Genomic DNA, 22001 nt, shown 5'->3' on the forward strand with positions numbered 1-22001 from the left:
CTACATTCCAGTCTCCCAACCTCTCTATCGCTCTACATTCCAGTCTCCCAACCTCTCTATCGCTCTACATTCCAGTCTCCCAACCTCTCTATTCCTCTACATTCCAGTCTCCCAACCTCTCTATCCCTCTACATTCCAGTCTCCCAACCTCTCTATCCCTCTACATTCCAGTCTCCCAACCTCTCTATCGCTCTACATTCCAGTCTCCCAACCTCTCTATCCCTCTACATTCCAGTCTCCCAACCTCTCTATCCCTCTACATTCCAGTCTCCCAACCTCTCTATCCCTCTACATTCCAGTCTCCCAACCTCTCTATCCCTCTACATTCCAGTCTCCCAACCTCTCTATCCCTCTACATTCCAGTCTCCCAACCTCTCTATCCCTCTACATTCCAGTCTCCCAACCTCTCTATTCCTCTACATACTCTGACTCATAAACATATTTGTGTTTATCTCTTCTAAACACCTTGGAGACCCATCACTGCCTGACAAAAGCCAGGGAATTAGAATTCCTATTTTGAAAAAAGAACTAAATGGATAATTCCTCCACCGAGGACAGTGTGAATGATACAAAGATGAGAGGAGTGAGCAGGATGAAGTATGGTCACGATCCAGAGACTCCTGTGCTTCAGTCAGCCCAAGGTGATTCTGCAACTGCTTCTTCACAACCTTTATTCTCACATTGTATTATACATTCCCAAGATGCATTGCTCTCTGGGGAGGAAGATAACTTTCTTGTTTTTCTGTCTTTGGGCAGGGGCTCTGTTAGTCAGGGGGAAGAGAATGTGGACTCTCTGGCCAGGCCCCGCCTGTGTGTCACCCCTCCAGTCACCTCTGGGCTGGGGTGGCCCGGGCTTTATGAAGGCTTCAACACGCCTGAAAGGGACACACAGCATGCGGTCTGCAGGGTCCCGCTCCACACACACACACACACACACACACACATCACAAGAAAATAAGAAACGTCCACAAACTGCCTTTCAATATTAGAAAGAAAAGCGAGTAATCAGGAGGAATAGGACAGAAAGAGGAGAGAGAGGATGGCCTGTCCATTGAGCTGGTTGGCGAGAGAGAGAGAGAGAGAGAGAGAGAGAGAGAGAGAGAGAGAGAGAGAGAGAGAGAGAGAGAGAGAGAGAGAGAGAGAGAGAGAGAGACAGAGAGAGAGAGAGAGAGAGAGAAGTGAATTAACTACACCATACACATTGTATGTGTGTTGATCACAGTGAGCTCCTCACTAAGATCCCATCATACACTGGGGGAAACACTAGCTGTGGATGTGGAGAGTCTGTGGAGAGTCTGGGGGGTTTGAGGAGGATGTGGTGTTACCAGAGGGTGATACTGTAGCAAGAACACTAGTCTATTTTGCTGTCCAGGGTCTAATTTGCAAGTCTTTTTTGGGGCTACTTTGGAGCCTTTTCATCTCTCAGTTTAACCCTGAAATGCCATTGGATCATCTCTTTGAGTTTAACCTGAAATACCATTGGATCATCTCTTTGAGTTTAACCTGAAATACCATTGGATCATCTCTTTGAGTTTAACCTGAAATACCATTGGATCATCTCTTTGAGTTTAACCTGAAATACCATTGGGTCTCATAGTTCTCTCTGCATGGTGCTTCATGATAGTTTTCTCAAGCTGAGCCTATATTTGGATGGATAGTGAACTGTATTTTGGATACTGGTACTGGACACATTGCTTGACATTGGGACATTAAACTACAGCTGGACTACTCAGATTTGGGAATGTCAGACTAGGACCTGGATGTGAGTTGTTGCTGTTGACGTGGCTGTGAAAAGGATCTATCCCGGTGGGATTGGTCTGGTTCTGTGTTATTACAGCAGACACCATGCAGCCTGTATCTCTGCTGGTGGTGGTGCTGGCTATGATGGGGGTCTGCCCTCATAAAGGTCCTCATCATTGGGCCCCTCGCCACACTGGTCTGCGGAGATCTCAATCCCACTGGTGTAAGAGACAGCAGGGGAAGACTCAGGGGCCCCACCAAGACCCCTTGCTTCTGAGGTACCACGGCAGCAAGACACACAAATGTAACCACTTCTTCCACAGTAAGTCTAACTAAATGATCTGTGCATTCTATCGAAAAGTGGAGAAGCCTGGAGCTTTTACAAATTAACTGATCCCAAACCTCTTTGGCTTGAATGTACTGACATCATTTGCATCCCTTTTCCTAGTAATTGGGGACAATGTTTGAGTTATTGTAATCATCACAGGTTGATAGTCTCCTGGAGTGGGATGCAGGGAAGGGTGGAACAGTTGTCTGTACTTTCATGCTATATTTTCTCTTCATGGAGGTTGTGCCAAGGAAAGGAGAGATGGCTGTGGTGTTAAAAGCACTCTACTGTCTCCTCTCTTCTCCCAGCTCGCAGCTGTCACAGCCAAGACAAATATGCTATTTTCTCTGCCTCTGTGCTGCTCTGATCAAGGCAACAACTCACATCCAGGTCCTCGCCTGCTCTGCGATAGAGAGGAGATATGCGCGGGAGAGGCTGCATGCTCGGAGCAAAGCTCAGCTATTGTTATGTGATACTGCATGGATGGCTGTCGTAGGCAATGGAGAGGAAGCCGACTAAAACAGCTTTAAAGGCAACTGTTTGGATTCCTCAGGTCCAAATTCAATAGAAAAACAAAGAGAAAGATAGTGAACCCAAACAAAGATCTTTTCAGTATTTGTTTAAATAATATCTGAGCTATTTATTGGGGGATGTATTCATCCACTGCTTTAGTCTGCTTGTGTTGTGAATGGTTCCGTACTTCTCAGAATGAAGCTCAAATCTTTTAAATCAGAGTTGTCTTCATGTCCCTCAAATTCAAATATGGACCTCAAAGACAGTTCCACTGATGTGTTTCATTCTTCCCCTCTAATCAGGGACAGGTTAAGACCTGGGACACCAGGTTGGGTGATGCTCAGAGGGAGTAGGAGGTGATGATGCATCATAGTAGACACAACACATTGTTACTGTAGCTGCCTCCGTTTTTTAGGTTGATCCTTCTCCACTTTATAAAATCATTTACAACACATATGCCTGCAGCCAGTGAATGCTTTCCACATGCCAGACCTCTTAGTCAGACCCTATGTTGCTGGTCTCAATGAAGCCAGGGTCCATAATCGCCCGTATGTTTCAGTCTTGTACTGTTCTCTCCTGTTGGCTCCAGGAAAAGTTGAATTCCATTTGGAAGTATTCAGCTGAGCAGCCATTGGCAGAACCAGGCAATTAAAGGATTGGTGACAGCCTGGCAGGAGTAACACACTGTAAACACTGAGACTCAGAGGCTGGGTCAAGAAAAGAGCAGAATCACATCATTTGAGACCTAAATAGAGAGGAATGAATGAGACTGAGAAATAGAGGAGATAATGCGATTGAATGACGTTTACCATAATCTGTTTGTCAGTATGACCTCCTGATCAATCTATTCCTCATCCTACATACAAAGAGGCATAACTAATGAAGAGATCAACACATTGTACACAAAAGGGTGGATAGGCCACAGTTTTTCTTATGGTATGATAATACATTTAGATTTTAAGCATTTATTTATTTTGTCTGTGTGTTGTCAATAACGTCTCCATCGCAGATAAAGATGGCAATATGCCCATGATGGATGAGTTCCACTTACTTTCACTGGAGGGCGCTGTTGGGTAACTAATACGGCCTCAAAGGACAGGGCCTGAGCTGAAATTATAGGCTCATTGTATGGGCTATGATATTACTTTTTATTAAGATTCTTAATTCATGTAATCAATGTCATTTTTTTCATGAACCTTTAACATAAAACATTTACTCATAAAATGAATCAAATTCAACCATCTTTTTTAATGTATACCTGTCATCGCTGGAGTATTGTCTAAAATCACAGACTAGACATTTTTTTTAACTAGAATTGATTAAACGTAGTAGAACTGCATTGAAAAGACAATGACAGAATTTTGTCATTTAATTTTGAGTATCTTTAATCTTATTATCTGGAAAAAACAATTGGCCTACAAAAAAGAATAGACTACTTGGGCTAACGGAGAATTTATCTGAAGGTTTTAGTCTGTAAATACTGTAAATTAGATTTAGGTTATGTTTTTCTCGTTTAGCAAATGTTACATATTTTAAAGTAGATTAGCATCTTTGATCGTGGTTAAGAGAAACCTAGTTCCAAGAGAATCGCCCCTAAAATGAATTTTAATTGAGTGATTAAGATTTGTATCTCACCCCAGCAGAAAGCCAAAGCATGGCCAAAAGTATGTGGACACCTGCTCGTTGAACATCTCATTCCAAAATCATGGGCATTAATATGAGGTTGGTCCCTCCTTTGCTGCTATAACAGCACTCTTCTGGGAAGGCTTTCCACAGATGTTCAAACATTTCTGCGGGGATTTGCTTCCATTCAGCCACAAGTGCATTAGTGAGGTTGGGCACTGATGTTGGGCGATTAGGACTGGCTCGCAGTCGGCGTTCCAATTCATCCCAAAAGTGTTTGATGGGGTTGAGGTCAGGGCTCTGCGCAGTCCAGTCCAGTCAAGTTCTTCCACACTGATATTGACAAAATATTTTTGTATGGACCTCGCTACCTACCTCATCCCAATATTTGTTTTTGTTTTTCTGCTCTTTTGCACACCAGTATTTCTACTTGCTATATTGTAATTACTTCGCCACTATTGGCCTATTTATTGCCTTACCTCCTTACTTCATTTGCACACACTGTATACAGATTTTTCGATTGTGTTATTGACTGTACGTTTGTTTATCCCATGTGTAACTCTGTGTTGCTTTTTGTCACACTGCTTTGCTTTATCTTGGCCAGGTCGCAGTTGTAAATGAGAACTTGTTCTCAACTTGCCTACCTGGTTAAATAAAGGTGAAATAAAAAATACATTAAAAAAATTGTACACAGGGGCATTGTCATGCTGAAACAGAAAAGGGCCTTCCCCAAACTGTTGCCACAAAGTTGGAAGCACAGAATCGTCTAGAATGTCATTGTATGCTGTAGTGTTAAGATTTCCGTCACTGGAACTAAGGGGCCTAGCCCGAACCATGAAAAACAGCCCCTGACCATTATTCCTCCTCCACCAAACTTTACAGTTGGCACAATGTATTGGGGCAGGTAGTGTTCTCCTGGCATCCACCAAACACAGATTCGTCCTTCGGACTGCCAGATGATGAAGTGTGATTCATTACTCCAGAGAACACGTTTCAGTTGCTCCAGATTCCAATGGCTGCAAGCTTTACACCCCTCCAGGTGATGCTTGGCATGGCGCATAGTGAACTTAGGCTTGTGAGCGGCTGCTCGGCCATGGGAACCCATTTCATGCACTCGGCGGTCCCTTTCTGTGAGCTTGTGTGGCCTACCACTTCACAATTGAGCCGTTGCTGCTCCAAGACGTTTCCACTTCACAATACCAGCACTTACAGTTGGCTGGGCCAGCTCTAGCTGGGCAGAAATTTGATGAACTGACTCGTTGCGACGGTGCCCCGTTGAAAGTCACTGAGCTCTTCAGTAAGGCCATTCTACTGCCAATGTTTGTCTATAGAGATTACATGTCTGTGTGCTCGATTTTATACACCTGTCAGCAACGGGTGTGGCTGAAATAGCCAAATCCACTAAATTGAAGGGGTGTCCACATACCTTTGAATAAATAGTGTAGTTCTGTTGCCACTCAAATAGGTCGTTACTTGAATCCCACAGCTTCTGTGCATTGATTTTGAGGTTCTAGGTTAATAGCTGTCATTTTGTTTGTTCTATTCTAGAAGATGTTACATTTTTGGGAAACAGAAATAACTTTAAGTCAACCAATACAGGGTTTGTGTTCTTTCCAACTCTATATTCTATTATATTATTATTATTGCATACTGTTGCTTAGTATAAAATCGAAATTTGTAAGAACAGGGAAAAGTCTTACACGTGGCCTGATCTAACCTTCACACACATAGGATACCTATAGGTTTACCACGTGCATGGGAATTGTGAATAACAAACTTAACTGTAGTGTGGTAGGCAACATACATAAATGTTACCGGTCACCTCCGTAAGTGAAAAGATTTGATAGCTCATCTGCGCTGCGCTCACCAATCCAGCCTGTAAGAGGTTAAATTTATTCTATGGAAAAACCAATTGTAAGCTTCTTGAAGGGGGGAGAATGGCACATACCATTTGACGAGGCATTCAACTCCAGTGAATGAAGTGCTGTGAATGTGAATTCGAATCCCCCATGCCCGAGGTGAAGGGGTCCGCGGTGCGCACAGGGGATTCGAAAACCAAATACGCTTTTGTGGATTGAAACTTTGGTAACCAAAGGGCCACTGAATTGATGGAAAAGTAGTAGTAATCCACGACCGATGGATCCGGGTTACAAAGTGTCCAGCCTTTTGCCTATCTAAACCCGGAGAATAGAAACTTCTGAAGTTCCCGTTGTCAAGTGACAGATTCAAACACGGACCTAAATGATGTGACTGCAAGCATCGATTCTCTAGGAGGGGTTTACAACGGACCTCCACTGATTTTCTCTTTCACAAATTAACTTGTGGTGATTTCTCTCTGGATTGTTGCCTGTAATTTCCGCACTTTATTATCCATATAAATGGGAAGAGGATTATTTGAATTGGATTATACAGTTACCCGTTAAACAAGAACGCACGACTGAGACGTGATGACAAACTCCAAGAAGCGATAGAACTGTTCTAAACGTCTGCCTAAATAACATGTAAAAAAAACCTCGAAACTTGCTTCCATAGCTTTTGGATATCACGTCAGTTTATAACTATTGATTCACCGCAGAGCACGCGTCATATTCCCATTTTGCGGGCAGTTTGTTCTCGGTAGATTTTTATGTTCTCCACAATTCATGGAATACTACTTTTGAGACGAGATATTGGAATAATATTTGAAATATTAACCAATCATTAACTATTTTATTTCGTAATTTTCTCGGTATTCTGAAACCAGTTTTGAAATTGACATCAAGATTATGAAGGAGTGGATTGTTGAAGTATTTCACGAATAATTTGGATTAATCAAGCAATATTCTCAGACGTGAGACGTTGAATAATGTCGCCAACTTCTATTGGGATTGCGGTTTTCCTTGGAATTCTCCATGTGTGCTCAGGTAGGCAACTGATTATTCCCAGGATGCTTTGCATTTGGACGGGTCACCTGGGTTGGACATTTGGTATGAATATATGCAATTGAATGGTACATCTACTTTTACGGCACAATCTATGCATTATATTCTATAATGTATGATAATAAATTGTACCCTCCCTCCCTGTGCTTACATAGCCAAGTAATTCGTTGCTAAGAAAAGTAGCCTAGGTCTATACTTATTCAATAGCAGGTCAATTATGAAAGTGTGAAACTGAGACCTGTGAACCTAAACATTTACAATCAGTGCTGGGGCAAAATGTTTTGTTTTGTTTGCTAGGCTTTACAATGTGAAGTAGGACTACACATTTTAATATCAATTAGAAAATCCAGGAATAAATAGTCTATTAATTTAATGTACAGAAGTGGCAGTTAAATACACTTCAAACAACAAGAGCTTCAGATGGTGGTTTCAAGTACTGTATTACCTGTTCTTATTTCTCTTTAAGACTCCTGAGTGGTGCAGCGGTCTAAGGCACTAGATCTCAGTGCTAGGGGTGTCACTACAGTCCCTGGTTCAAATCCAGGCTGTATCACATCTGGCCGTGATTGGGAGTCCCATAGGGCGGCGCACAATTGGCCCAGCATCGTCCGGGTTTGGCCGGGGTAGACTGTCATTGTAAATAAGAATTTGTTCTTAACTGACTTGCCTAGTTAAATAAAGGTACAATTTAATAAATACCAACTAAATCATACAATAACATATGAAGGGCTGAGAGGCCTATTGGGCTACTTCTCCTGACATGAACAGCATGATCAATCAAAGGCTACTGAGAGTACATCAGTATACTGTACACAGTACTTGGTGAAACTTTCTGCTGCTCTTGACTGAAAAAAGTCTACTGTCAGGGATGGGTGAGGGGGCGGACTAGCTTTCAGACCCTGAACTGCTTGAACAGTGTGCAGTATGCAGGCCTATCACAGTGATTCCTGTGGGAGGCTTGGAGGGAGCTGTACTCATCACTCAAACAGACAGTGGTGGACCCTGTGGAAATTGGGCTGCAGTGTTTGTCCTGGTGATAGCGTGGTCCATTTCCAGTGGTGTAAAGTACTTAAGGAAAAATACTTTATAGTACTACTTAAGTACTTTTTGGGGGGTGTCTGTACTTTACTTTACTATTTCTATGTTTGAGAACTTTTAGTTTTACTTCACTACATTCCTAAAGAAAATACTGTACTTTTTATTACATACATTTTCCCTGACATATTGAATGCTTCACAGGACAGGAACATTGTCAAATTCACACACTTATCAAGAGAACATGTGGTCATCCCTACTGCCTCTGGCCTGGCGGACTCACTAAACACAAATGCATCTTTTGTAAATAATGTCTGAGTGTGGGAGTGTGCCCCTGGCTATCAGTCAATTTTATAAACAAGAAAATTGTGCCATCTGCTTTGCTTAATATAAGGAATTGTAAATTATTTTTACTTTTACTTTTGATATTTAAAATCAAATACTTTTAGACTTTTACTCAAGTAGTATTTTACTGGGTGACTTTCACTTTTACTTGAGTAACTTTCTATTAAGGTATCTTTACTTTCTATTAAGGTATCTTTACTTTCTATTAAGGTATCTTTACTTTCTATTAAGGTATCTTTACTTTCTATTAAGGTATCTTTACTTTCTATTAAGATATTTTAACTTTCTATTAAGGTATCTTTACTTTCTATTAAGTTATCTTTACTTTCTATTAAGGTATCTTTACTTTCTATTAAGGTATTTTTACTTTCTATTAAGGTATCTTTACTTTCTATTAAGATATTTTAACTTTCTATTAAGGTATCTTTACTTTCTATTAAGTTATCTTTACTTTCTATTAAGGTATCTTTACTTTCTATTAAGGTATCTTTACTTTCTATTAAGGTATCTTTACTTTCTATTAAGGTATATTTTCTTGTACTCAGGTACTGTATGTTTTTCCACCGCTGTCCATTTCCATAACAGGTGTGGTTAGCTTTGTGTGATGCTGTGGGAACTTGTTCTACTTGTCAAAATGGAAATGCATATACAATGTGGCATTCGTTTCAAACATACACCATTTTGCAGGTGGCATTTTGGCATCAAAGACATTGTTCAGCAATCCATTACTCAGAAGTAATCATTTTGTGGCTCATTTTCTTCCTCTATTGTGTACTGTTTGGTTCGTGTCTCGCCAGACTCTCTCAATGTTGTGATAACGGAGTGAACTCAGGAGTGTTATGCCAGAACAGCCACAACAACACTGCTGGGTTAGCTGAATGTACAGAACCAATATACTCTAAATCTACTTGTATTCTCTCTCTCTCTCTCTCTCTCTCTCTCTCTCTCTCTCTCTCTCTCTCTCATTCTATTCAATTCAATTCAAGGGGCTTTATTGGCATGGGAAACATATGTTAACATTGCTAAAGCAAGTGGAGTAGATAATATACAAAAGTGAAATAAACAGTACAAATGAACAGTAAACATTACACTCACAGAAGTTCCAAAAGAATAAAGACATTACAAATGTCATATTATGTATATATACAGTGTTGTAATGATGTGCAAATGGTTCTCTCTCTCTCTCTCTGTCACTCTCTCTCTCTCTCTCTGTCTCCCCCCTTTCTCTCTCCCTATCTCTCTCTGAGTCTCTTTCTCTCTCATTCTCTCTTTTCCCCTCTCTCTTTTTTTCTCTCTTTCTCTCTCTGTGTCTCTTTCTCTCTCTCTTGTGCTCTCTCTCTCTCTCTCTCTCTCTCTCTCTCTCTCTCTCTCTCTCTCTCTCTCTCTCTCTCTCACACACACATTCTCTCCCAATCAATGCCTTGAAAGACCTGGGCCATAGTCTCGGGGCTTTCCAGGTCAGTTGCTCATACGCTATTATGAGGTGGTTAATGCCTGCCATCCCAGAGTGGATGTATAGCACAGATCCACCTTATTCATTTTGACCCAACACTGATTTTACATGTTTAGGTTCACAGTTCACATGCTTTTCATAGCGTAATGCAGAGTTGTATATATTGTAACTTTGATGTGATGACAGTTGATTCTAAACTCATGAAAGGCAGGTTACTATTCAAAGAAATAGTTATGACTTCCAGTCTCCTGTTGATTGCAGTTCATTATAGCTTCAGTTGGCCGATGCAATTACATCTACGTCTCAGGTAATTGTTTTCATGTTTAAACCTGGCATAATATTATAGCCTACCTGTACTTAATGCTTAGTACTCTGGTTAATGTGTTTTAAAACACTTACTCTTTCAGCAGATCATGAACAGTTAGAACAACTTAAAACTAAATGAAGAAATGATATGGCTGGGTATGATGGTGATTGACTCCATAAAAAACGGATATTGTAATTGAAACTGAAATGTAAGTTGTAAAGTATGAATATACGGGTCTAGTTGGCAGAAGAGGCGCCACCAACACTCTGAGAGCTGTGACTTCTCACCCCATAGTAGGGTTCCCTAACTGGCGGCCCTCGGGTGGTTTTATTTGGCCCCCCAAGTAAAGAAAATATATATATTTCTTAATGTATTGTTGGACATAGAAGACTATAAAAACACCAGCACATTCAAATTATTCTCACACATAATATATATATATATATATATATATATATATATATATATATATATATATATATATATATATATATATATATATATACACTGAGTGGACAAATCATTAGGAACACCAGCTCTTTCCATGACATAGACTGACCAGGTGAATCCAGGTGAAACTCTGATCCCTTATTGATGTCACCTGTTAAATCCACTTCATTCAGTGTAGATGAAGGGGAGGAGACAGGTTAAAGAAGTATCTTTAAGCCTTGAGACAATTGAGACATGGATTGTGTACGTGTGCCATTCAGAGGGTGAATCAGTGTAGTGTAGCGTCTGCAGGGATAGAGGTCAGGGGTCACATTTCAGCCTCCATGGCAAAGCAGACCAGAGCTGATCCTCCCTGGGTGGGGCTGCTGGGGCTGTGTCAAGAATGCTCCTGTGTGAACAAGGAATTTGGTCAGTTACAAGTAATTAGATCTTTATTGTTTCTACATTATCAGTGAATCATCTTCATTACTTGCACTTTGTGGTCCTGATAAGGTGAGGCTTATCTGTGAGTGTATGAGTGAGAGGTGATCTTTACCCCTCTCAGACCTGTGATGACTTGCTGGTTTGCCGTCTGGCTCTATCAGAAGTAGTACATTGATACCCACGTCCATCACGTGGTCCCCTGTTATCATGTGATTCATCCTGTTGCTAAACGCTAAATGGCTCCTATCTCAGCCTGCTATCTGTTCTCAGAGTTCTCCCCACCAGACCTTACTCACCTTGATGATACTGTAAACATCCTGCTGGACTTAAGGTCAAGAGCTTCATTTCCTGCATTTCAGCTGCATTGAAAACAATAAGTTGGAGTCATTTTGCACTAGGCTTATGTTGACTGAAGGTGAAGTAACATATTTATATTTCAATCAGTCATTATCAGTCAACTTTACTGTTTCACCAGTTGTCATAAGGTTCGGTTTAAACCAATGCAGACATTTGTCCACCTGTGCTAGAACAGGTATCTATCTACACAAACTGAAGGTGCCATCTGCCAAGTCAAAATGAGTATTCAGTATTAACAGACATGATGGACGGACTATAGTAGATGAATCACTCCTGCTTGCTTTCTCTCTCTCCAGTTGCCTCTCCTGTGTGATAATGTCCAGGTGTAGCCTCCCTGGTGTGTGTGTTAAAGTGTGTGTTTGTGTGTGTGTCAGAGCCAGGATGTTGGTTAAAGGGCTGGGCAGTGAGAGTGGACCTCTATTCATCAGCCGCAGCCCAGAGCAGTTGAGGTCTTGACAAATTGACTCCTAAATGTAGATAATAAATTGTAGCCCCCCCCCACTGCTGGTATGACAGGACACAGCAGGCACCACAGCCAATTAATGAGCACCAGAGCTCAGCTCACAGGTGAACCCTGTCTCTACCTCCACTCCTCTCACGTTCACATTCCTCCCTGTCTAATACCTGCAGTCATTATAGACTCTCCCACTCTGTACCCAACACACTTTCATAGACTGTCTGTGATATAAAAAACAACACCACTCTGGGGTGTATAAAGCCACTACCCAAAGAAAACTGAAAATTACACGTTTGATCCAATGTCATATGAGGATACCTTTGTGTTTACTGCTGAGCCCAAGAAAGCACCAAGTGTTATTTTTTTTTTATTCTATTCTGTGACACACCAGTTTGAGAGGACAGAGTCCACAAAGCTCCACGAACAGCTTTCAGACACCTAATCCCCATTACTCTAATCCTAATCACGCACAGTTTACACCCTGAGATCCACGATTAGTCCAACTCTGGTTTTAGCTCTATCAAACCACACTGAGTAGTTAGCAGAGGAATGCAGGAGGACGGCCCACATGATCTGTGTACAACTCGGAGGGAGGGAGGGAGAGAGAGAGGGAGGGAGTTAGGCAGGGAGAGTTATGTCTAAATCACCAACTCACCCAGGTCATTAGTGACTGACTAGATAAACATTTCATAGTGGTTTGTTTGAGGGAGATAAATCTGCAGTCAGTGATTCTTAATGATCTACTTTCCCCCAAACCCTCTTCCTTTAATGGGCCTAAAATAGCACTTTAATTGGATTAATTAGCACATCCATTTGACATCAATAGTTTAGTAATTTGCAGACTGAGGCTGCACCCGGACTAATAAGCACTTCTAATAGAGGACACTGAGATAGTTCCGATTGGAGGAAACGGAGGAAACCTCACTGTGCCCCAAGCACAAACCCTGTCTCCGTATTTAAACCCCTGAAGAATGCAGTGGTACCTCTTCCCAGGCCGGGTTGAGGGGCGAGGGTGGGGTGTGTGGAGACACTGGGTATGTATGGTCACTGCACTGGTTAAAGGCTTAGTTAATGCATCAGTGTGCATCAGGCTGTCTGTGGGGCTGAGCTGAGACTTGGTCAGAGAAGACATAGTTAAGCCCTGAGGAGAATAACAAGTCTACAGCCCAACATGGCACTGGACTCTATAACCCCAACCCTAACCCGGTGGAGACACACTAGGATGAGATTAACAGGTCTACACCCCAACAACACTATGATGACATTAACAGGTCTACACCCCAACAACACTATGATGACATTAACAGGTCTACACCCCAACAACACTAGGATTCCATTAACAGGTCTACACCCCAACAACACTATGATGTCATTAACAGGTCTACACCCCAACAACACTATGATGACATTAACAGGTCTACACCCCAACAACACTATGATGTCATTAACAGGTCTACAACCCAACAACACTATGATGACATTAACAGGTCTACAACCCAACAACACTAAGATGTCATTAACAGGTCTACACCCCAACAACACTATGATGACATTAACAGGTCTACAACCCAACAGCACTATGATGACATTAACAAGACACCTGCAAGTTCCCTACCCCTCACCCTCCGATCCAACAGGTCCCAGACGTGCTCAATGGGATTGAGATCCGGGCTCTTCACTGGCCATGGCAGAACACTGACATTCCTGTCTTGCAGGAAATCACGCACAGAACGAGCAGTATGGCTGGTGGCATTGTCATGCTGGAGGGTCATGTCAGGATTAGCCTGCAGGAAGGGTACCACATGAGGGAGGAGGACGTCTTCCCTGTAACGCACAGCATTGAGATTGCCTACAATGTCAAGCTCAGTCCGATGATGCTGTGACACACCGCCCCAGACCATGACGGACCCTCCACCTCCAAATCGATCCTGCTCCAGAGTACAGGCCTCGGTGTAACACTCATTCCTTCGACGATAAACGCGAATCCAACCATAGCAATAAGGCACCTCTGGGTTTGTGGTATTTGGCCAAAATAACACCGCTAAGAGCTGTATTCAGGCACTCCGTGTTGCTTCATGATTAAAATAAAACACACATTGGATGTGATGGGATCGTTATTCTGAACCGGTGGATATGACACTCGTGTGTCAGTCACTCTGGTTAATGTTTTAAAAATCATTTACAAAGAGATAAAGCCTCCTCTGTTTGACCTGTGTGTGGAATTGATAGATGATGTGTCTACCCTGGAGTCTAACATGTAGAGCTCTCAGAGCTTGTAGCCCAGAAATGTGGGATTACTTAGCAATTAATAAGCAGACATTATCTGGGAAACACAGTTCAATGTGATAAAACAGTATTTGGTGGCAACTTCAAGCCATAAAAAGGTGTCTGACCACATGTTGTGTGACACATTTGTCTCCAGCAGTTGTCCTGAACACAGCTGTGTTTGTTCCGTTCCGTGTGGTTTCCTCACCAGTCCATTGGTGTAAAGTGGGTTGTTCACTCAGCAGTAGAGTATACAGCGCTCCCTTCTCCCTTTTCTCTCACCCCTATCCCCCCTTTTTGTTTTGGACCAGTTTTTAAAGACTTGTCTTTTTTAGTGGCTGGTCACAGATAGCCTTTGACAGATAGAGCAGGCCGACGTGCAGAAAGGGCCTGTGGGGACTGGGATGAGGAGGCAGCATTGTGTCGCCTCAACAGGGTGATTGTGAGGCGTGGAGGAGGGGAGGGGATATTACTGAAGGACTGAGGGGTGGAGGGGGAGGTGGGACACAAAGGCTGCCCCAGGGTGTGGAAGGAAGGGGGATGGACTGGTGGGAGGTTGATGGGGACGAGGACGGGGCATTCTCACATGTACATGACAGTAGCTCAGGGACTGTTCTTGGTCTGACTCTCCTTGTTCACAGTGCGTGATGTTTCCCCACAGCCTCATGGACAATGTGCTGAGTAGAGACTCCATGGCAAGGGCAGAGTTAGTGTTTTATGTTTGAAGGTGGCCAATATGGTGGCAGAGGAGACTGGCATTAGAACTGCTGAGTAAATGGGAGAAAGGCTGGGTCTGCAGCTTTAATGTGGTGGTGGTCTGGCCAGGCAGCCCAACCCTGGTGGATCTACATTCTGCCTGCTCAGGAACTAACTCCCAGAAGTCTAACCAACCCATAAAGCTTTTGTTGTGGTGAAGAAGCTGTGCTACCCTGGGGTGCTGTGCCCTGTGCATTTAAAAAATTAAATAATCCGTCCTCCCTCCCTTTCATTTCCTCCACTGGGGAGACTGAAAAATGGCTGAAGACAGCCTTTATCTCTGTTTTACCCTCTCTTTCTCCACTTCTCCCCCCTAAGATCAGCCTGCCTCCCTGCCTTGGTGACCATTCTCCTGCCCCCTCACTGGATAGCTTGGATACACTTTTGAAATGCTAAAACTGGTCTTTGGTTATGTCTGTCAGGGGAAAACACCAGAAAGAGATTGAGTAGAAGGGATTAAATTAGCAGAAAAAGAGAGGCCACTAATTAGTTGATTTATACTCATAGATCCTCCCCCCTTACCAACTTGCCTTCTCAGACCATCCTCCATTGAGCCTTCTAAAACCTTTAAATGCATTTTCTATATCCAATTAAAGGCCCTCAGCTTTTCTTCCTCTAGTTCCTGAAGTGATGTTATTAAGTAGCCAGACTACTTTTATGTTTAATGTTTACTGTTCATTTTTTATTGTTTATTTCACTTTTATTTATTATCTATCTATTTTTTTTATTTTTATTTATTGAACCTTTATTTAACTAGGCAAGTCAGTTAAGAACAAATTCTTATTTACAATGACGGCCTAGGAAAAGTGGGTTAACTGCCTTGTTAAGGGGCAGAATGACAGATTTTGACCTTATCGGCTCAGGGATTCGATCTAGAAACATTTGTTTCCCATGCCAATAAAGCCCGTTGAATTGAGAGAGAGAGAGAGATATATATCTCTATATCTCTGGCAGACTAGCTAGAAAGCATAATTAATCACAAGGTGACCTTGAAATGTACCACTACAGACCTGCTATTTGATGGGCTCCCACCTTTCAGCAGTAGCCATGGTGATGACATCTAGGTGAATTCAAACATGTTGGCCTAAGCATCTTGAACATTATTTTAGAATAGAAGGGCTAAGATAACGTCCAATGCTAAATCACACTGTTATCTCTGCTCAGAGCAGCAGACAGACACAATAACCATTCACGTCTCCAGCCACAAGCAGCAGCCTGATACATTTACCCCATTACAGCTTTAGTATTTCCACATTTTCATGGAGCATTTTTACTGCAACTACCACTTTGTACTTCCCCATGAAAGGCCTGTGATGCTGTTTATCACTCATTACTGTCACCCCACCCAGTCTCCTTGAGCTGCTCTCAGGACTTCCTCCCCTCTGCACACAGAGCTCAGAGCTGCAGCTTCCAAAGCCCTAATTCAATAACCATTCAGTTGGTGGCTGTGAGCCAGGTTCTTCATGCTTTTACGCTTCGTTTTTACTGTGTCAACGTATCTGAACTATAAGCTTGGCTCAATATAGGAAATGTGTAGCTGAGTTATAGAATCTTTCAACCCCTGTTGTAGATCTGGCCTCTGGTAGCTACATTAGACTAAGCAGAGCTTCTGTCCTAGATCCCAGCATGGCTACAGTATAACTATTCTGTCCTAGATCCCAGCGTGGCTACTGTATAACTATTCTGTCCTAGATCCCAGCATGGCTACAGTATAACTATTCTGTCCTAGATCCCAGCGTGGCTACAGTATAACTATTCTGTCCTAGATCCCAGCGTGGCTACTGTATAACTATTCTGTCCTAGATCCCAGCGTGGCTACAGTATAACTATTCTGTCCTAGATCCCAGCGTGGCTACAGTATAACTATTCTGTCCTAGATCCCAGCGTGGCTACAGTATAACTATTCTGTCCTAGATCCCAGCGTGGCTACAGTATAACTATTCTGTCCTAGATCCCAGCGTGGCTACAGTATAACTATTCTGTCCTAGATCCCAGCGTGGCTACAGTATAACTATTCTGTCCTAGATCCCAGCGTGGCTACAGTATAACTATTCTGTCCTAGATCCCAGCGTGGCTACAGTATAACTATTCTGTCCTAGATCCCAGCGTGGCTACAGTATAACTATTCTGTCCTAGATCCCAGCGTGGCTACAGTATAACTATTCTGTCCTAGATCCCAGCGTGGCTACAGTATAACTATTCTGTCCTAGATCCCAGCGTGGCTACAGTATAACTATTCTGTCCTAGATCCCAGCGTGGCTACAGTATAACTATTCTGTCCTAGATCCCAGCGTGGCTACAGTATAACTAGTGGTAGTGTAAAAACCCTGGGTCTTGGTCTCTGATGATGAATGAATGCTGCTCTACCTGAGAGTTGTGATTCTTTCTGACATTTGTTCTGACAGCCTGTGTTGATCACAGCTAATCACGTCTTCATAGCAGACCGGAGTGGTTGATTCCTCCCTCTACTCTACTCTACTCTTCTCTTCTCTTCTCTTCTCTTCTCTTCTCTTCTCTTCTCTTCTCTACTCTACTCTACTCTACTCTACTCTACTCTACTCTTCTCTTCTCTTCTCTTCTCTTCTCTTTCTCTTCTCTTCTCTTCTCTTCTCTTCTCTTCTCTTCTCTTCTCTACTCTTCTCTTCTCTTCTCTTCTCTTCTCTTCTCTTCTCTTCTCTTCTCTTCTCTTCTCTTCTCTTCTCTTCTCTTCTCTTCTCTTCTCTTCTCTTCTCTTCTCTTCTCTACTCTTCTCTTCTCTTCTCTTCTCTTCTCTTCTCTTCTCTTCTCTTCTCTTCTCTTCTCTTCTCTCTTCTCTTCTCTTCTCTTCTCTTCTCTTCTCTTCTCTTCTCTTCTCTACTCTACTCTACTCTACTCTACTCTACTCTACTCTACTCTACTCTACTCTACTCTACTCTACTCTACTCTACTCTCTGTCCTAGAGGTAGACCGATTATGATTTTTCTACGCCAATACCGATACCGATTATTGGAGGACCAAAAAAAGCTGATATCGATTAATCGGTCGATTTTTATATATATATTTGTAATAATGACAATTACAACAATACTGAATTAACACTTTTATTTTAACTTAATATAATACATAAATAAAATCAATTTAGTCTCAAATAAATAATGAAACATGTTCAATTTGGTTTAAATAATGCAAAAACACAGTGTTGGAGAAGAAAGTAAAAGTGCAATATCTACCATGTAAAAAAGCTAACGTTTAAGTTCCTTGCTCAGAACATGAGAACATATGAAAGCTCGTGGTTCCTTTTAACATGAGTCTTCAATATTCCCAGTTAAGGAGTTTTAGGTTGTTGTTATAGGAATAATAGGACTATTTCTCTCTATACCATTTGTATTTCATATATCTTTGACTATTGGAGGTTCTTATAGGCACTATAGCATTGCCAGCCTAATCTCGGGAGTTGATAGGCTTGAAGTCATAAACAGCACTGTGCTTCAAGCATCGCGAAGAGCTGCTGGTAATCGCAGGAAATTTCTGTTTGAATGAATGCTTACGAGCCTGCTGCTGCCTACCACCGCTCAGTCAGACTGCTCTATCAAATATCAAATCATAGACTTAATTATAATATAATAAACACACAGAAATACGAGCCTTAGGTCATTAATATGGTCAAATCCGGAAACTATCATTTTGAAAATGAAATGTTTATTCTTTCAGTGAAATACGGAACCGTTCCGTATTTTATCTAACGGGTGGCATCCCTAAGTCTAAATATTGTGTTTACATTGCACAACCTTCAATGTTATGTCATAATTATGTACAATTCTGGATAATTAATTACGATCTTTGTTAGGAAGAAATGGTCTTCACACAGTTCGCAGCGAACCAGGCGGCGCAAACTGCTGCATATACCCTGACTCTGCTTGCACAGAACACAAGAGAAGTGACACAACTTCCCTAGTTAATATTGCCTGCTAACAGGAATTTCTTTTAACTAAATATGCAGGTTTAAAAAAATATACTTGTGTATTGATTTTAAGAAAGGCATTGATGTTTATGGTTAGGTACAGTCGTGCAACGACAGTGCTTTTTTCGTGAATGCGCTTGTTAAATCATCACCTGTTTGGTGAAGTAGGCTGTGATTCGATGATAAATTAACAGGCACCACATCGATTATATGCAACGCAGGACAAGCTAGATAAACTAGTTATATCATCAACCATGTGTAGTTAATTAGTGATTATTTTAAGATTGATTGTTTTTTACAAGATAAGTTTAATGCTAGCTAGCAACTTACCCTGGCTCATTGCTGCACTCGCGTAACAGGTGGTCAGCCTGCCACGCAGTCTCCTCGTGGAGTGCAATGTAATTGGCCATAATTGGCGTCCAAAAATGCCGATTACCGATTGTTATGAAAACTTGAAATCGGCCCTAATTAATCGGCCATGCCGATTATCAGTCGACCTCTGCTCTGTTCTAATGATAATGATAAGGAAAGGGATTGGGATGATTTGTGGAGGTACAGTTGTCCCTACCAGACATTCCACTGTCCTCTCATAGCTTGGATGCCTTCTCTCTACTGATCTAAATCATCCCTAGACTGGACCCATGCTTCTTATTCCCCTCAGCCAGGTCCACTATCAGTGACCTCTCTCTGGTAGCCAGGATCTGCCAGGATCACTGACTGACTTACTGCAGTATGACAGGCCGAGGCGGGGACAGGGACCAATGGCTATGATGCTAGATAGAAGAATGTTCTGCAATCTGTACCGTGGACCAGATGCCCCTTTTTTCATGCTCAACATACACCTGTCAGTGGTTTATTACAGCATACTGTATGTTTATGCATTGGGACTCTGTGTTAGTAATATAACACAACTCTGTCACTACTATAGCCAGACTGTCTTCATGAGTGTGCCACAGCTGAACAGTAGCCTCAGTAGTGGTTATGTGTGTATGTAGAACATGTTAGAAGGGGGTCAGGCCAGAGTAAATAACAGTTAAATATCAGTGGACAGAGAGGACACGCCCCCTGGGAGGTATTGACATTTCTGAAACACTTGTGAAGGGTCTTCCCAGGGGAAGGCTAATTACAATAATTAATATATGTTAATTGACATTGCTGTGTTCTTGTGCAGATCTCCACCCACCCTCACCCTCCACTCTGTGCTCCCTCCATTTCTGGAAGAGAAAGGGCTTGTGTAAAGTAATGGGGCAGATGTCTGTCTGACCGTGCGTCTGCTTTCATCAAATAGAACAGTGAAATATGGGAAGTCAGAACCAGATCCACAGTACAGTGAGGGAAAAAAGTATTTGATCCCCTGCTGATTTTGTACGTTTGCCCACTGACAAAGAAATGATCAGTCTATAATTTTAATGATAGGTTTATTTGAACAGTGAGAGACAGAATAACAACAAAAAAATCCTGAAAAACGCATGTCAAAAATTTTATAAATTGATTTGCATGTTAATGAGGGAAATAAGTATTTGACCCCCTTTCAATCAGAAAGATTTCTGGCTCCCGGGTGTCTTTTATACAGGTAACGAGCTGAGATTAGCAACACACTCTTAAAGGGAGTGCTCCTAATCTCAGTTTGTTACCTGTATAAAAAACACCTGTCCACAGAAGCAATCAATCAATCAGATTCCAAACTCTCCACCATGGCCAAGACCAAAGAACTCTCCAAGGATGTCAGGGACAAGATTGTAGGCCTACACAAGGCTGGAATGGGCTACAAGACCATCGCCAAGCAGCTTGGTGAGAAGGTGACAACAGTTGGTGCGATTATTCGCAAATGGAAGAAACACAAAAGAACTGTCAATCTCCCTCAGCCTGGGCTCCATGCAAGATCTCACCTCGTGCAGTTGCAATGATCATGAGAATGGTGAGGAATCAGCTCAGAACTACACGGGAGGATCTTGTCAATGATCTCAAGGCACCTGGGACCATAGTCACCAAGAAAACAATTGGTAACACACTACGCCGTGAAGGACTGAAATCCTGCAGCGCCCGCAAGGTCCCCCTGCTCAAGAAAGCACATATACATGCCCGTCTGAAGTTTGCCAATGAACATCTGAATGATTCAGAGGACAACTGGGTGAAAGTGTTGTGGTCAGATGAGACCAAAATGGAGCTCTTTGGCATCAACTCAACTCGCCGTGTTTGGAAGAGTTGGAATGCTGCCTATGACCCCAAGAACACCATCCCCACCGTCAAACATGGAGGTGGAAACATTATGCTTTGGGGGTGTTTTTCTGCTAAGGGGACAGGCCAACTTCACAGCATCAAAGGGACGATGGACTGGGCCATGGACCGTCAAATCTTGGGTGAGAACCTCCTTCCCTCAGCCAGGGCATTGAAAATGGGTCGTGGATGGGTATTCCAGCATGACAATGACCCAAAACACACAGCCAAGGCAACAACGGAGTGGCGCAAGAAGAAGCACATTAAGATCCTGGAGTGGCCTATCCAGTCTCCAGACCTTAATCCCATAGAAAATCTGTGGAGGCAGCTGAAGGTTCGAGTTGCCAAACGTCAGCCTTGAAACCTTAATGACTTGGAGAAGATCTGTAAAGAGGAGTGGGACAAAATCCCTCCTGAGATGTGTGCAAACCTGGTGGCCAACTACAAGAAACGTCTGACCTCTGTGATTGCCAACAAGGGTTTTGCCACCAAGTACTAAGTCATGTTTTGCAGAGGGGTCAAATTCTTATTTCCCTCATTAAAATGCAAATCAATTTATAACATTTTTGACATGCGTTTTTCTGGATTTGTTTGTTGTTATTCTGTCTCTCACTGTTCAAATAAACCTACCATTAAAATTAGAGACTGATCATTTCTTTGTCAGTGGGCAAATGTACAAAATCAGCAGGGGATCAAATACTTTTTTCCCTCACTGTACTTTTTTAAAAACTTTGGTTTATTTAGTAAATATGTTGTTAACTATTATTTTTCTTAAAACTGCAATGTTGGTTAAGGGCTTGTAAGTAAGCATTTCACAATAAGATCTACAGCTGTTGTATTCAGCATTTCACAATAAGCTCTACAGCTGTTG

General features: G+C 42.2%; 1 protein-coding gene across 2 annotated transcripts in view; it reads left to right on the forward strand.

Annotated features, from left to right (window-relative positions):
• The first annotated feature begins 6082 nt into the window (after positions 1-6082).
• robo1 (roundabout, axon guidance receptor, homolog 1 (Drosophila)) overlaps positions 6083-22001 on the forward strand; it is a 314601-nt gene continuing 298682 nt past the window's right edge. For both annotated transcript variants that reach the window (XM_029715767.1, XM_029715768.1), the window contains exon 1: positions 6083-7107. In XM_029715767.1, the coding sequence (XP_029571627.1) occupies positions 7050-7107 (58 nt within the window). In that variant the 5' untranslated portion in view covers positions 6083-7049. The remainder of the gene's footprint in view (positions 7108-22001) is intronic.

Source organism: Salmo trutta, chromosome 26, assembly GCF_901001165.1.
Source record: "Salmo trutta chromosome 26, fSalTru1.1, whole genome shotgun sequence".
Taxonomy (NCBI): Eukaryota; Metazoa; Chordata; class Actinopteri; order Salmoniformes; family Salmonidae; genus Salmo; species Salmo trutta.